The sequence below is a fragment of the Dipodomys spectabilis genome, unplaced genomic scaffold (assembly GCF_019054845.1).
Source record: "Dipodomys spectabilis isolate Male_0828 unplaced genomic scaffold, ASM1905484v1 ptg000006l, whole genome shotgun sequence".
NCBI lineage: Eukaryota > Metazoa > Chordata > Mammalia > Rodentia > Heteromyidae > Dipodomys > Dipodomys spectabilis.
Window position 1 is genome coordinate 18,715,993 of NW_024870683.1, and position 17,431 is coordinate 18,733,423.

At 43.0% G+C, this 17,431-nt stretch overlaps 1 protein-coding gene across 3 annotated transcripts in view; it reads right to left on the minus strand.

The window, feature by feature from the left end:
- The window catches only part of Epb41l4b (erythrocyte membrane protein band 4.1 like 4B), a 137,629-nt gene that overhangs the window by 86,057 nt on the left and 34,141 nt on the right, over nt 1-17,431 (minus strand). For all 3 annotated transcript variants that reach the window (XM_042697407.1, XM_042697400.1, XM_042697416.1), the window contains exons 2-4: nt 12,751-12,855; nt 2,138-2,180; nt 618-696 (exon numbers count right to left, since the gene is read on the minus strand). In XM_042697407.1, the coding sequence (XP_042553341.1) occupies nt 618-696; nt 2,138-2,180; nt 12,751-12,855 (227 nt within the window). The remainder of the gene's footprint in view (nt 1-617; nt 697-2,137; nt 2,181-12,750; nt 12,856-17,431) is intronic.

The following is a 17,431-nucleotide window of genomic DNA, read 5'->3' on the forward strand; positions in this document are numbered from 1 at the left end:
GATGTAATAGAGTGCTAGTCCCCAAGTTCAAGCCCCAGTATTGGTGCAAAAAGAAAAAAAAAAGAACTGCAGTGGGGCTGGAAAGCAAAATAACAGTATTTTAATAACTTTGTTGTAACTAGTGTGGTTTGTCTATAAAGGGGATACCTTCTACTGCAACAATTAGGGGGATGTTCTACCACCTCTTATAAAAATAAGATAGCAATTCTGCACCAAGATCTCTGTTTTTCATTATTACAACTGAGACAAAAATAGAACACAGAACACAGAACAACCAACCAATTTACCCAACTTCCAAGAAAACAGAAACCGAAAAAGAAAATAAATCTAAATTCTATTTCCTAAGAAAAACCAAGCAAAGGTTTGGATTTACAAGAGAATAAGAAACACAGAAAGAATGATAGTTACCCTTCCTCTGAAACATAGACCATGTAAGAAAGCGTAGCAAAAATCCATGATGTAGAAAACGCATATATCTTATGTAAGCCAAGTGCTTTGAGGCAGTGTGTGTGTGTGTGTGTGTGTGTGTGTGTGTGTGTGTGTTGTGTGTGTGTGTGTGTGTGTGTGTATGTGTGTGTTGTGTGTGTGTGTGTGTGTGTGTGTGTATGATGTCCTACCTTGTAAACTCTTCTCGAAGGTTGTTCGGTTCTGAAGAATAATATTTAACTCGAAAGTGCAAAGCATATGCAGGTCCAACTAAACATAAAGAGAAGGTAAGTTGAAGAATTTTTCCCCCAGTTTGAAGATCACAGAATGGACAAAAGGAAAAACACATTAAATCTATAGCATAGCCACTGATCCATTTGCAAGACATAACTTGCAAAGTTAGTACATTCTCTTCATGCTAGCTTAGAAACGAAAATGGGCTTTTTGTTGTTGTTGTTGTTGACTAAGATGGCTTACCTGGGAACTTAATTCTGACAGATGATTAACTAAGAGCTGGCATTTACCATATACTTTCCCCTCTGATCCCAAGATACTCTAAATTGATACCTACATTTTACGAAGTATGAGATGGGCTAAAGGAAAGTGTACATAAATAGCAAAGTGATTTGCTGCCTAAAGCTACAATACCTTAATATACTTGTGTGTGTGTGTGTGTGTGTGTGTGTGTGTGTGATGTATGTCAGAGAGAGAGAGAGAGAGAGAGAGAGAGAGCAGGAGGAAGAAAGAGAAAGAGAGAGACAGAGAGAGACAGAGACAGAGAGAGTACGTGTGTGTACTGGTATTGAGCTAGTATTTTTTTTTTGAGGGGGCTCTCTCTCTTGCTTAGCTTTTTCTCATAAGGCTGGTGCTCCACCATACTTGAATCACACCTCTATTCCCAGCTTTTTGCTTATTAGTTGGAGATAAAAGTTGCACAAACTTTCTTGTCTGGGTTGAACTTGAACTATGATCCTCAGATCTCAGCCTCCTGAGTAGTTAGAAATGAATATGTGTGTATGTATGTATGTATTAGGCATGAGCCACCAGCATCTAGCCTTAATATACTTCTAAGAGAATGTATTATTTATAACCCAAGCATAAACAGCATTAGAAAAATGGGATTACACACTTGTTTAAAGGAGTGAATAGGACCATACCATTGAAGAACCCCATTCCTTTCTTACTGTCTGAGTCTACTTTGTAAATTATTTGGAAGTGAAGAGTATATGTAAATCTCATTGGCAGATGTGTTGAACTTCTTTTTTTTTGGGGGGGGGCGGTCCTGTCGTGGGGCCTGAACTCTGGACCTGGGTGCTGTCCTTCAGCTCTTCAGCTCAAGGCTAGCATTCTTCTACTTGAGCCACAGCGCCACTTCCGGTTTTTTTTCTTCTGTTTATGTGATGCTGAGGAATCGAACCCGGGGCCTCATGCATGCAAGGCAAGCGCTCTACCACTGAGCCACCTTCCCAGCCCAGATGTGTTGAATTTCAAATGAGAGCATAGTTGGATTTTTAATATCTTATAAAAACAGTAAAAATTTAAACTCTAACTTTTGGCCAGCATTAAGAAATTAAAAATCAACCAATTAAGGTTGAGTCTATTTTAAAAAATACTTTCAAGTTCTAGTGAAAACATAAAACTCTAAAACCTTGGCAAAGGAGTTTACTTAGATAAAAGAAATAAATGAGTAGACTAGACTCTCTTTACTTACTTTTCATCTGCTTCTTTATGGGTTTGGAATGATCCAGCCAGTGCTGAAAGAAAGAAAAATGCTTCTTTAGGAGTATCAGGATAGTAAGAGCCTATGGTTATCTTCTGTCACAAGCCTCGGTAATTCTACCTGCTAAATCCAGGGACTGGATCAGGTCATGAGTTCTTCACTGGGGATCTTCAAACTGCTTGTTCCCATATTAAAAATCCTCGTCTATGTAGATAAGCGCATTTCTGAGATGGGGTCCCCAAAGCACTTAAACTCCCTTACCAAGGCTGTGAAGTCCCTTCAAGTCAAGAGAGCCACTGCCAACCCCTGAGCTCCTCACATGACAGCTGACCGTCCCCAATTAATTCCAAGTCTCCATTAATCTAGCAAAAAGTATAAGCTAGAATGTCCAGACTCTCTCAGCTTACATCAGTTTTTTGTCATTCTGACACACTAACTCTGAAATTATAAAGCAAATTCATGGTCCCTTTATTCTTCTGCCAAGAAAATGACCCACATTTGGATGGAAAGCAGGCAAGGATCTGCCCGACATGATTTTGCTGTGGTCAATGTAGGCATTTCAACTAAGGAGATTATAAAATCATTTCCCTTAAATAAAAGTTTCTTTAGAATGCCAAAGTTCTGAGGAGGCTTGGCAGCCTGACTTCTACAGAAAGCAACATTTAGGAACATCATACAGATGTTCCTGGACTTACCACAAGGCTAAGTCCAGATAAACCTATCATAAATTTACATATGTAAAAATGAAACTAGAAAAATTGAGGGGGTGGGTGGAGCTGGGAGAGATGGAGGAGAAAAATTTTTTTTCATCTATCATAAGTTGAAAACACATGTAACACACCTAACCTTGCCCATCCTTGCTTAGCCATAAGCACATTTGGTAGAGTGCTGGCTATTTACCCTTGTGATTGGGTAGTGACCTAGGTGGGAACTAAGGCTAGTTGCCATAGCCCAGGAGCTGAAGAATCTCTAGATTGTATCGAGTATCACTAGCCCAAAAAGATCAAAACTGAAAATTCAAAGTACAGTTTCTACTGAACATCTATCATTTATAAACCATCATAAAATGAGACCATCACAAGTCAGGGACTGGGTGTACTATGAGCCCCTGTGTGGCCAGAGTCTGTGTCTTTTCTTTACTGTGTGTCCTGTGACAGGCACACAATGTGGTCCTCAGCAGGCCTTTATTAGATTGGGAGATAAATAAATGTTAAGTATGATTTTTTTTAAAGGAGGCAAGATAGAGACATTGCCCATCACAATAAATAAACCCCAATGCATGCTGGAACTTCACCGTTAGAAAAACAGTTGGAATGCCACAGCCTGAGTGGGTTTCTCACCAGCTGTTCCCAACCAGAGGCTGTTCTGCTGATTGCCAGGGATTTTTCAGAAGCAATCTAAACTCTGCACACACTAATAATGAGAAAGGGTGGGGCCAAATGAGCACAGTGTACTCCACACCTAACCACAGAGCCCATGATGATTGTGTGGGAGAGTGGGGGGAGATGAGGAAACAAAAGCAAATAACAGATGAATTATAATACAATAAGCTTGTGGCAGCAGGATGGGACCCTGGGCTTTTGTCATCTCCACTCCAGGCTAGGCCAGTGTAATAAAAGCAGCAGATCGCCACTGCAGGGTGCCTATCTCAAAGGCACATGTGCAGGGTGCTTTACCTCATTGTTAATAGCTTTGATTGAAGATGACCTGAATGCCCATCAACAAAGAGATTTTTAAATGGCTCATCCATATAATGAAATACTATTTTAAACAGATGTAGGCCCATACTTATTGATGTGACAAGAAAGAGCCATAGCCCAATATCAGAGGAGGAGAAAAAGCAGGCAGGATCCCATTAATGGAAAATTATTGTTTTCTATCAAGATATGTTCAGAAAGATTTGTAAGGGTTATTTCTGGATGGTAAGGCTATGTTTACTATCAGCTAAAGAAGGCCATTTCCTTTTTGTTTTTGCTTTTATGTATAAATTTTTCTTTTGTTTTAAACAAGGTCTCATTATTTAGCCCCAGCTGGTCTTGAACTTGAGATCCTCCGGTGTCAGCCTCCCAAGTTCTGGGATTACAGGTTATACATCACTAAGCCCAGCTATTCTGATAACATGTTTATTTTAAGGAAGTTATTATTTGTGAGGGTGAATGAGTTGGGCTGTCACTTTCATATTTATTCATCATTTGCTGTCACGTAGGCTTTGACTGAGTTTGTACCCTAAGAATTAAAAATCACTATTGCCCTCAACCAAGCTGCAAATCCTGTAACCTAGACCTGGGAGAGCTTTACAGATTGGGTGTTAGCATATTTACTCCCATGTCAAATATCATGCTAAAGGCTATGACTAAGTCTGTCCTTAAATTCACCCATGCATAGAAAGTTCTCGCTGCAACCAGCCTCGTAGTCTAAGGAGCTTAAAGAAGCTTATCTCTTTTCTCAAGTCCTTACCATTATTCTGAAGAGATTTGAGTTTAAGTCCACCTTTCCTCACTCTGTACTGTGTCACATTCTCATCTCCAACCACATTCAACTTGTGTAGCTTCCTTGGCCTAGGTTTTCCACCTTGGCTGTGCATCAAAATCCATTAAAGAGTCTGGAAGAATCAGTGCTTCCGGTGTGACTGGCTTCTTATTTAATATAGAGGTCTTTAACATCCTTTTCTACCCAGGAAGAAGCCCTGAAAATCTCCAGTCATCCATAACCCCTCTGAAAATGGGACTACTGAGTTCTATAAAACTTCATGCAACTTCAGGGTTTATGGGCCACAGCAAGAGGTGAAATGGTCAAATGTCTGTGGCTAGGGTTCACACAGGCATATGTTGCCAGATGCTCTGACCAGATGCTCCTACAGGCAGGGCAGCAGACTTGATTTGCCCTGGGGCTACACGACTAATGGAGCTTCCTCATCCTGCCAGGCTGGGCTCCATCTTTTCTGCCTGAAGCAGGACTTGCCAGGATGAAGGCCTATGAAAAGTTGGACTTGCTAATCTGAGCAGGGAATGAGAAATAGCTTCATTATTTTGAAAGTCCCTTGACTCTTGGGGGTTTTCAAATCTGTTTCTATTGGCTACAGCAAAGATCATAAGAAATCCAGTCACAATCCTAACATGAAAGACAATAAAACTGTATCATATATCCAACCACCTCAAAATGCCCTGGACTTTCTCAACAGCTGCAGGAGCTTACTGGGGGTCTGATAACTCATATTTTATCCCACAAGACCCCCCCTGTGACTTGAGTACTGAAGGCACTAAAAGCCCAATGTGACATTTAGTAAGTTGTATTCCCTGAGCAGCTTTGAACACTGCCTTCAGCAGCAGCAGGACCTGTCAGGGATGTTCACCGGTGTCCCTAGCTAAATATAGTCAGGCTGCCTGTCAGTAAAGGCTAAGGTGAATGGCTGTAGTCCTCTCAACAGACCATTAAACCAGTCACTGCAGCCAGACAGATGCATTTCTGAGTTCAAATGGCAAGATATTTCACTCGTACTCTAGTGGGTGTTAGGCAAGGTAGTTTCTGATCTGAATTTGTTATCCAGGTCCACCTGGCAAAACCCTTGCCATAGATCAAGATGTATGAGAAGGCCCTGGAAAAAACCATCTGTCCTGACAGTACGTTAGTTTTGAAAATGACATTCATAGGCTGGCTATAGGATTTAATGGTCTAAAACTCACATGGAAGCACTGGACCACAATGCCCTGGAAACGCTAGAGGTTAAAAAGGGTCTAAAATCATTTGTCTGAACCTACCTGGAGCCCTTGCCATTAAGCCTGAGTGAGGGAATTCATAATGGGGTTTCTAATACCTATAGATTTTCATTTCCATTAGAGCTGGTAGGAAACTGAAGAGATAATTACAATCACTAGATGAAGGGAAAAGGAAAGGAAGGAATATTCTGAGGGGCAGGAAGGGTTTGGAGGGATGGGGGAGAATGATGGAAGGGGTAATATCAATCAAGATGCACTATACTTACAAACTGGCCTGTTACTGAATGGTAACCACTTTGTATAGCTACTTAAAATTATATATATTTGTTTGGTCATGGGACCTGAACTCTGGGCCTGAGCACTGTCCCTCAGCTCTTCAACTCAAGGCTAGTGCTCTACCACTTGAGCCACAGCACCACTTTGGCTTTTTCTGCTTATGTGGTGCTGAGGAATCGAACCCAGAGCCTCATGCATGCAAGGCAAGCGCTCTACCACTGAGCCACCTTCCCAGCACTTAAATATAAATTTTTAAAAAAGAGGGTCAGCAGTATTCAAACTCCATGGGTATCAGGATCTGTCAGTCAAGGTTTCTACACCTTAAATAGGTTTGAAACACCATCTCCACTGGCTGGAAAGGTTCCTCCTCATAGCAACTATCTGAGGTATCCTTGTGGATTTGTTTAAATCAACTACAGAACCCCCTTTATTAACTTTCCATTTAGCACATGAGCAGGAAAACATTCATTGGCCTCCTGCTGCCAGCATTCAAAGATGTGCTGCGGGAGACCTGGGCTACTTCCTGAGCCCAAGTGATAACCCTCTGTTCTACTACTGAAGGAAGTAGAGGATCAGAGTTCAAGTCCCAGTTCTGCTACTCATCAGTGTCTGGCCATGAGCACAGCCCCTATTCCTGAGTCTCCTAATACATTGTCTGAAGGTTCAACTGAAATCCAGAGAAACTACAGAACCACTCAACAGATGGATAAACAGAAGAGGCTTTGTCTGATTCTCTTCAGCTGAAACACAAATGCCAAATCTAGCATTTACATTCTACTCCCCCTCTACCTGTATTGAGAGGTTATTTTACCCCACGGCACCAAGGATTGAACCCAGGGCCTTGCATATGCTAGATAAGCACTCTACCTGAACTACATCCCCTATATCCCTTTTCTTCTTACAACTACATGTGAAATAGCCAGGCACTGCTCAGGTAGTAAATGTGACCTTCCAAGTTATCAGTAGTATGAACCCAAGGAGCACAGAGGCTCTTCAGCATCCACAGAGCCCTGCCTTTAGCCACCACATCTGGGTGTTAACCTCACTATGCATTCTGAGTCTCATACTGTCAGATTCTATGCTGCAAAGCACATGACAAATCTTGAGACAAAAGACAAAAATTGTCTCTTCTAGATTCTTTGCTGCAAAATATACTTCCATACAAAAGCTCCCTACTGGGGCTGGGAAGTAGCTTGGGAAGGTGGCCAAATCCCCACTTCAAAATACCTGCCCCAGAGAGAAGGGGATGGCTCCTGGTCGTGGGACTGTTGTCCTCCCCAGTCCTTGCCCATCCTCCACATGGCAAGTGCTTCTCTCCCTCTGTGGATCACATCAGCATTCACCCTTCCTCTTGTGCCTTGTTCATTTTATCCAAGATACTCATACACTCCTTCCTCTGGCTCATAGGGGCCTGGACACCCTGTGAGAAGACTGACCACACTGTTCTCCATACGACTACTTGTCTGTCATTCCCCCACCCCCAGCTCAGATGGTGTCCAGCTCAGGTCTGCAGCCAAAGAACTCAGCATTGAGTATCAAAGTAGACAAATATATTCTCTCTCTCTCTCTCTCTCTCTCTCTCTCTCTCTCTCTGTCTCTCTGTGTCTCCTCTCTCCCTCCCATGTCTGTGTGCAGGTGTGTGTGCATGCATACACCATGTGTGGAACAGAACCTGTGTAGTCTAGTAGAAAAAGCTGGGCTCTGGAATGAGACCAAGTTGTAAAGCCAGGCTCTGTCCTTACTTTAACCTTTAAGAGGTTCCTAATGTCTCTGAGCCTCAGGCTCAGTCACCTATAAAATGGATCTGTTTTATAGCCAGCTTTATAGATCAAGGACAAACGTTAACAAGAGCTATACAAAGCCCTTAAGCTTAACGCCTGGCTTACAGCAGAATTCAGTAAACAGCAGCTATCAGGACTAGGCAGTAGGAAAGTTGAGAGGCCAAAGCCCTTTGCTCTCAGAAGCTTGAATGTGTTAAGATCAGGCTTCCAATCTGTGCTCTGAGCTCTACCAAAGTGAAATCTGCAGAGTGGGTCCCAGGGTGGCCTTTCTCTTGGATACGGGAAAGGGAAACAGGAGGTCCCAGCTCCAACTGCTAAAAATAGGTGATGCCAACAGGCTTTGACAGTTGCTTCAGGGCTGGGCAAGACACTATGGAAACCAGGCCTGGCTATTTTCAGGGAGCTGGAGCTATAAGCTAGGCATACAGAGAGTCATGCCAAGAGCTCTGGCACTGCCAGTCCTCTGATTCTCACATCAGAGCTGGGATGGATTTTTGGAGGAGCCTCAATTATGGAGCCATAAGCCAATGGCCAAGTGAACTACTCTGGGTTTCCAGTTGACCCCAATCTCCTTACAAATCCTTCCTCTGATACCCAATCACTTTGCAGATACTGCCCAAATCAATGAAATCAGCAGCCACCTCAGCAGATACTCCCAAAGGGCTCGAGTTTAAATCTGCTAAAGTTTTCCTCCCCTTCTCAGGGGGCTTACCTTAATGACTTTGTTTTTCCCTCAGTTTGCCCAGCTAAGGAGAGGAGACTATTGTCTGGCTATGGTTTGTCCCTCAAGGGGAGTAAGCTGGAAGCTTACACCGAGGTTGGTGGTGCTGAGAAACTTTAACAGGTGGTCTAGTGGAAGGAAATTAGGTTATGGAGGCTTCACCCTCATCATGCCTGTCTTGGGGGAATGGTCAGGTCCATAGAGATTGGGTTCCATCTCAAGTGAGTAGGCTATTCTAAAGCTAGGCCATCCCCATGTGTGGCCCCTTCTGCATGCAACTTTTTCCTTTTCTTTCCGTCATGTTACCATGCAGTTCAAAAGCTGACCAACTGGGGCCACAGGATATTGGACCTGTATCTTCTAAAACTATGAGCTATATAAACCTATATAAACCTATATAAAGTAAGGTACTTGGTTATTGCCACAAAATTGATTAAGACAAAGACTCACAATTCATGTTCCAGACTATAAAACCTTTCCAATTCCACTAACTCTCTTCAATTTCCTGGTAAAATAGACGTTACTACTCCACTTTATACTTAGGAACCTTGAACTCAAGGACCTAGTGTAGTAGGACAAGCACGTACACCTGGAATTGCCTCAGTAGGAGTCTAACCTATGCTACTCACTAAGAGACTTGCCAAGATCTAACAGATGGAAAGATCTGATAATTGTATCTCCTAAGGTTCCTTGTGAGGCTAAATAAAAATGTGCCAGGTTGTGTGCCTTGCCCCCAAGAGTTATGAAAAGGAAGAAGTCTGAAGTCTTAGGATGTAGTATAGGATCTAGGATCAAGTTCTGTTTTATATAGGCAAACAAGGAACTTGATGCCATGTGAACAAACTGCCAAAAAAAGGAAATAGGGTCTGAAGGCTGCCTAGAGAAAAAATGCTTTGGGAACTCAGGGCATGCTTTGTAATTGCTGGGGTGGGGGGCAGAGAGGGTGCGAGATTATCTTGGAAGTATGGACAGATACATAAGCAGAGTAAAAAGGGCCTTTCAAAGGGAGGATCAGCACACACAACGCCATAGATAAGAGCAAGCATCAGTAAGATGCAGCTAAGAAATCAAACACTGGGAGGAAGGATGGGTTCTGGGTGTGCTGCCACTGCCGCACATCTTCTAACTTAAGGGCAGGCTAGGACCCCCACATAGGTCTGTACAAGGAGGAAAAATAGTTCACCCCCCTAGAGGGAGGTGCTGGAAAGTCTTGAGGACCCACTGAGTCTGAGTACGTGCAGGTGTCTGCCCTGGGAAGGATGCCTGGGTCCTGCTGTGAACATCCCTCCTGCTGTACCATGGCAGGGCACTGGCAGGTAGGAAGGCCTGCTGGCCAAATCAGAGGAGGCTCACAACCAAGATTTTTGTAATGGACTCATATCCATGAATATGAGGGAGGCTGAGTGACTGAGAGTCACCTGAGGAGGAGGACATGCCAGCAAAACAACAGGCACTTGGTTCTAATGGCAGAAATGGTGGAGACATTCTTTCTAACTGTAGGAGACTTGGGTACAGGCACACCTTCTTCTTCAAACTCAGTTATGGGCCAGAATTGGAAGAAGACTTGGAGTTCAGGCTTAAGAACTCTAATTTATACACAAGGCAACAGAGGGCAAAGGGAAAAGGTGGTTCATAAGATTGGTAAGAGGCAGAGTCAGGAATAGGGTCCAGGGATGACTCTGGGTCGTAGATATCCTAACACAAAACCCACCACAGAGTTGACAGAACACAGAAGGCAGAATGGAGGGAGTTTCGGGAAGGCAGAGGGCTGAAGAGTATCAGAGACACAGCCATAAGACATTGAGGATGGGGAGGAGGAGGTGGAGAACAGGTGGGTACAGGTGTAGAAAGGAAACATAGAAGTAGGCAGAGTCCTCTCTCTTAAGACAGAGACAGGACAGACAGGGAGAAGAAAGGGAAACCTGGAAGTACAGAGCAAGACAGCTCAAGGTGTTCTTGTTAGTGACTTCAGCCTTTTCAGTAGATGAAGCCAGCTACTAGACAGCCTTTGTAAAGACTAGCCTAGAGGTCTTGGTCATGAATCAGAAAGAAAACCATTGGTATCAAGGCATTAATTAGAGACCAAAAGGCTTCAAGGTGCAGTTTGGGGGTTTCCAGTTGACTGAAATTGTGATCTGATCTGTGCCTTTCTCCAAGAGCCTGGGAAAAGCCACAGAGGAAATCCATGAGCCTGCATCTTAGAGGAAGCAAGAGAACAGGGCAGTAGAACCAAAAGCTGGGTGGGATACATGTTAGGTGGCTGAGGCTTGGAGTGGGTGGGGAGGAAGGCAAGGAAGACAGTAGGAGAGGGGGTAAGATGGGAGGGGCCTGTAAGGACCGAGGCCAAGAGAGGGGCCAGAAGAATGAAATCAAGGAAAGTTGTCCTGTAACAGGGAATGACAGATTCTAGGATGGTGAGGGGTAACAGGACCAAAGGGAATCTGCTTGAGGTTTGCTCAAATGAAGCTGAAAGGAAAGAGTCTGGAATAAATAATCAGAAAGGTTAGGCACTTGAATCCTGAGGTTGCTGAGAGGAAGAGCAGGAGAAGCAGCTCAACTTCCAGGAAGCAGGACTGGGTAAGAAGGCAGCAGGGATGTGCCTCCCCAGGGCCTAGTAGGCTACAGAGCATCTCCAACTAACAAACAGAAAAGAAATCAGGACCAGCCAATCAAGGATGCAATAACTATGTTTATGGGGGGCAAGGGGGTAGAGGGAATCTGCTGAGCACAGAGAGGAAGTCCTGAGGGTACAGAGGAAGTGGCTGGTGTTGAGAGGATGCATACACCTATGGAGGGTTCCCTTAGGAGGCATTGTAGCCAGGAGCATTTACATCCAGATTAAGTTCTGTCACCTCAGGGCCCATCCTCCCACTGACATTCTCCAGCAGACTCAATTCCCAGAAACCAATTTTGAGCAGCTTTATCTTACAGCTGTCACTTGGAGTCCCCAGGAAGTATCTGGTAAGCATCTTTCAGGCATAAAGAGCTCAAGTCTCTAGCTCAAACTCCAGGACCCCAACTTTCAAGACACTGTCTAACCAAGCATCCTTTTCTGTCTTTTGTCTTTTCTTACCTTCCTCTGCTTAACTATTATTACTATTTTATTTTTGGTGCTACTACAAGAGCTTGAATTCAGGACCTACCACTCTCATTCACTAACGGCTGTTGCTCTATCACTTGAGTTAATCTCCAGTTCCAGCTTTTTACAGGTTAAGTAGAGATAAGAGTCTTAGGATTTGTCCACTCAGGCTAGCTTTGAACTACACAATCCTCATATCTCAGCCTTCTGGGTAACTAGGATGATAGGCATCAGCCACCAGTGCCTGGCCTTTAATTATTCTCAACTCTAACTGCCACCTGTCATGGTACTCATACCATCTACATTCACTTCTTTATCTACAAGGCACAGAAGAGGGTACAGATTACAATAGGCGTTCAATGAACTAACTTTAAGACTGTTGAATAAATCACTTTGGGATATCTTGTTGGGAAGGGAAACTATGAAGTCATTCTTGCTTTCAAAACAGGAGTTCTAATCTTTGTGGGGGACACTCATCCCTGAATCTCCATCAGGAGTAGCTTTGCCTCTTGGAAAACAAGGGACATCCAGGCTGATGAGAGCCTGCAAGCTGGTTCTTATGCAATGCTGCGGCCTATTCTGATTGCTCCCCATCCCTGCCACCTGCTTGGGACTCAATTGCATTCACATCACTTGCTCCCTACCCAGTCAAACTCCACAAGAAGATGGTAACACAGTCTCTTCTGCTGATTAAAACTAAAAGCAGCACCATGGAGAATTTCTATAATGGTATGTCTTCCTCTTCCTACCTACTCTAGAAATGTGCCCATAATGCAACCCTATGCTTAGCAATGTTTCCTGCTATACACTACGCACCAATTCCCCTGGTTTTTGGCCACTTCAAGGATGGGGAGATCCAACAAGCACCACAGATGCATTTCACTGGAGCACCATCACCACCTGCCAATGCTCATTACTAGAACAATATCACAGTTTCATTCCTATTTTTCTCCACCAATTTCCAGCAACTGTGGATCTGCAATTAACATGAAAAGCCAATCTGTCCTGAAATGAATCGAAGCAAAACATACCGCAACCTGGGCCGAGTCGAGGAACTGGAGGCCAAAGTAATCTGTTTCCACAAGGTCCAAGTGGTACACGATCTGATCAAACAAATCCTGGCCTTTGGCATGTTTCTGCAAGACAAATGGAGAGATGACAATTTTAGAATATGACGGCTGGATTAGTAACTAAAACATTTTTTTAAAACACCACTTCTCTCTATAAATTGCATACATGTGCACAATTGAAAAAAATTAACTGGCCTTATTTAGATGAAACACAAACACCTAATAAGAGAAATTCAAATGCGGTGTAACAGTATGATGTTAAATACCCAGATAAGCACTGTTAAGCCTTGCTAGTCTCTCCTCTCCCTACCAGAAAAAAAAGCTTTTTGGGAGAAAGCCTACGTCAGGCAATTCTGAGGAGAGGTATGCAGGGCTCCGCTCCAGCACAGCAGAATCCCCACCACCTCCCAGTGAGGAGGCCTCAGGCAATCTGCTACTCCTGATGAATTGGCTCTTTCTGGCCTGTGGCCCCACAGAGCAAGTAGAAAACAAAAGACCACTATAGATCACAGTTCAGAGAGCTGGAAGTCAACTCCAAATTCCAAGTACACTGCAAGGTTCTGACTAAATGAGATGTGAGCACAAAAGAAGAGTCCAGACACAGAGGCTGCACCTGCCGCTTTTAGCAGGTGTGACCTGGAACAGGTATTTCTCCTACTGCTTCTCTTCCTGGCCTCCTCCTGTTCCTTGGGAAGATTAAGAAGATCTCAAATGAGAGCCACTCCAGGAAGACTAAAGTCTCTGACACACAAAAGGCTTATTAGTACTCACTCAAGCAGAACACAGGCATAAGACTCAGAGAAAAAGTAAGCATATCATTGCAAATATGCTAAAATCTTAGTATCAAAGAAAATAAACAATAACTTCATTCACTGACTAGAGAACCAAGTCTTTATTATAAAACCTGGTATGTGAAAGCACCCAGCACTGACATGACCTTTAATTGAAGCATGGGGAACCAAAAATGTAGCAGCAGCATATACAGAGGTTAACTAAAAATGGATCACAGGCCTAACTGTGAGAGTTAAAAACTCCCACATTCTGAGAATATAAAACTCTCAGAACGAAACAGGCCCTACCAGGCATAATGGTATATGCCTATAATCCCAGATCTCTGGAGGCGGTAGCAGGATTGTCAGTTCAAGGCCAGTCTGGGCTATAGAGTGAGATGCTGTCTCAAACAAACAACTAAAACCAGATTATTCTAATTCAACAATAAATACCAAATTTTAAAACGATCATAGAACATGTATACATAGTTCTCCAAAGATACAGAAACAGCCAATAAACACAAGAAAATATGCTCAACATAGGCACAATGCTTCATGACCTGTAAGACATGTGTTGGTGAAATGAGTTCCCTTCCCATAGTTTGGTATACTCCTGCCCCTCTCCACAGCTTAGCATGCTCCCTTCCTAGGCAACACTAGGCCCACTTAGTAAAGGCAGTAAATAATCAATCTCTGGCCCCCTCTACCTTGGGATGGCACTCCTCTGGGGCAGCTACCACCATATAAGGCAACAGAGGTCCCTTAGAGTGACCTTCAGGTCTGGGCAGTTGCAGGGCCCTTATCTACTATTTGGACAGCAGCCATAAATCCTAGTCTGCCATGATGAAGCCCCTGGCCCACACATCCACACCAGGGTCTCTGCCTCTTAACCCTTTCTAGCCCCTCCTAAACCTCCTAGGTTCTATAGGTCACCTCAGACAATAGCTGGTGCTTCGTCTCACTTCTCCCTTGTGAGAAGGGGTCTTGCCGGCCCCTTTCCCGGCAATAAACCTTTCTTTGTTCTCTGTACCTGGATGTCTGCGTGGTTCTCTGGCAAAGTCTAATTTACCCTATCAATATGCACCAAAGTACAAGCAAAAAACAATCATCAGAGGTAAAACTTTCACACTTCATGGGATAAAAAGTGTCAAAAATGTGTAGACAACCTAGATTAGCAGAAAATTATTGTCAAGCATATACAGTTGTTCTCTCTATATCTGAGGGAGATTGTTTTTACAGGACAATCCAAGAATATCCAAATACTTGGATGCTCAAAAGTCCCTTCTAGCCGGGTGCTCATGCCTGTAATCCTAGCTACTCAGGAGGTTGAGATCTGAGGATCACAGTTCAAAACCAGCCCAGACAGGAAGGTCCTAGAGACTCTTATCTCCAATAAACCACTCAGAAAACTGGAAGTGGTGCTGTGGCTCAAGCAGTAAAGTGCTAGCCTTGAGCTGAAGAGCTGAGGGACAGTGCCTGGGCCCAGAGTTCAAGCCTCATGACCAACAACAACAACAAAAAAGTCCCTTCTATAAATAGCATATTTGCACAGGCATATCCTCCCATATGCTTTAAATTATCCCTATGTTACTTAACACCTAATACAACATAATACAATATAAATACTAGGTATATAGTTGTTATACTGTTTGGAGAGCAATGACAAAAAAAGTGTGTGTATGTTCAATGGAGATACAAATATTTCTAATAGTTTGGATCCACAGTCATTTGACTACGCGGATATAGAGGTTCAAGTATATCTGATTGGCAATATTATCTAGAATAGAAATAACTGTATTTCAAAACTTAACAAATACCCAATTAAGAATGGCCATAGGGAATCAGGCATCAGTGGTTCACATTTATAATCCTAGCTACTTAGGAGGCATGGTGGTTGGAAGCCAGCCTGGACAGGAAAGTCTATGAAACTTTTATTTCCAAGTGACTGCCAAAAAGTGGGAAATGGAGGTGTGGCTCAAGGGACAGTGCCCAAGTCTTGAATTCAAGAATTGATGTGCATGTGCGTGCGCACATGTGTGTGCCCATACACGCATGCGCATACACGCACATGGGCACCTACACCCACACCCACAAACGGCCATAGGTTATGGGTAGGTAGTTCTCCAAAGATATGCAAACGGCCAATAGACACAGGAAAAGATGCTCCACATCTTTAGTTACTAGGGAAATACAAATAAAAACCACAATCAGAGACCACTTTATACCTGATGGGATAAAAAGGGAAGACTAAATATATATATATATATATAGACACATGCTAGAGAAACTGGAATCTTCATATAGTGCTTATGGCAGTAAAAAAGTGTGCAACCACAATATGTGAGGAAGCACCCCAGCAGTTTTCAAGTGATTAAACAGTACCACTCCTAGGTATATATCCAAGAGAAATTTTAAAAATGTTAAGTTCATGAAAGAACATCTGTATGGATTTTCTTAACAGCCATTATTCATGATCTCCAAAAAGCAGAGACAACCAGAATGTCTGTCAACTGAAGAATAAACCACACACAATATATGCACTTAACAGAGTATTATTTGTCCAGAAAAAAAAAGAAATGAAGCACTTAGATATCACATAGACGGACCTGGAAAATGCTATGCTTTGGTGAAAGAAGCCAGCTACAAATTGCCACACATTGTATGATTCCACTGTGAGAAATGCCCAGAGTTGGAAAACCCAAACATACAGAAATTAGATTAGTGGCTGCTCTGAACTGGGAGCTGGGGGAAGATGGTTACAGTGAGAGTGGGGTTTTTGCCAATAAAATGTCCTATAATTGCTTATGGTGACAGATGTACAACTCTGCTAATGCACTAAAAGCCACTGAATTCAGTACACTCCAGACAGGTGAAGTAAATGATGATATGATTTTCAGCGAAGCTATTAAAAATAGTAGATGAGCCAGTGGCTCATGACTATAATCCTTACAACTTAGAAGACTGAGATCTGAGGATCACTGTTCCAAGCTAGCCTACGCAGGAAAGTACATGAAACTCTTATCTCTAATTAAAAACTATCAAAAAAGCCAGAAATAGAGCTATGGCTTAAGTGGTAGAGCACTAACTAGCCTTGAGCAAAAAAGCTCAGGGATAGTACCCAGACCCTGAGTTTAAGTCTTAGGACTGGCATACACTCACACATTCACATGCACACACTATACACACACACACACACACACACACACACACGTACATACACACATGCATACACACACATGGATGGGTGGCATTCTTCTTTATTGAAATAGTCTAACAAATAATTGGAACAAGTGAGGAATACTGAAATATGCCAACAAATCATTGGATAAGACAGATGCAATGTCAACATTTTGTTACTCCAAGCTCAGAACCAAAGAATACTCACAACCCAGAAAATGTGAGAGGCAGCTAGCTTTTGTGTGTCCCCTGATGCAGAACTCCCAGCACCCAAGTCACACTTGCTCCACAATGTCCTCTCAGAGAGAAAGTCTACAAACTCCCTGGGGCGAAGAATCTAGTTTCTTACTTCAACGAATAGAATAAAGGGAAGAGTAGAGATGAAGTAGGTGTGGGGAAAGGTGAGGAAAGGGGCTGGGCATCATTAAATTAAATCAGATTTGAAAAAGGACCAAGAGTGATAGTTTGTGTCTGTGATCCCAGCTACTCTAGAGACAGAGATTGAAGGATCACAACTCCAGGCTGGATAGGCAAAAGCAAAAGATCTTCTGAAAAACAAAGGAAAGTAAAAAGGGAGCAGCCTCCTGAGTAGCTAGGAATAAAGGTGTGAGCTACTGGTGCTCAGTCCAACTTTTCTTTAACACTGATTTTTTGGCAGTTGTCAAACAACAAATACATTTTTTAAAACAACAGCA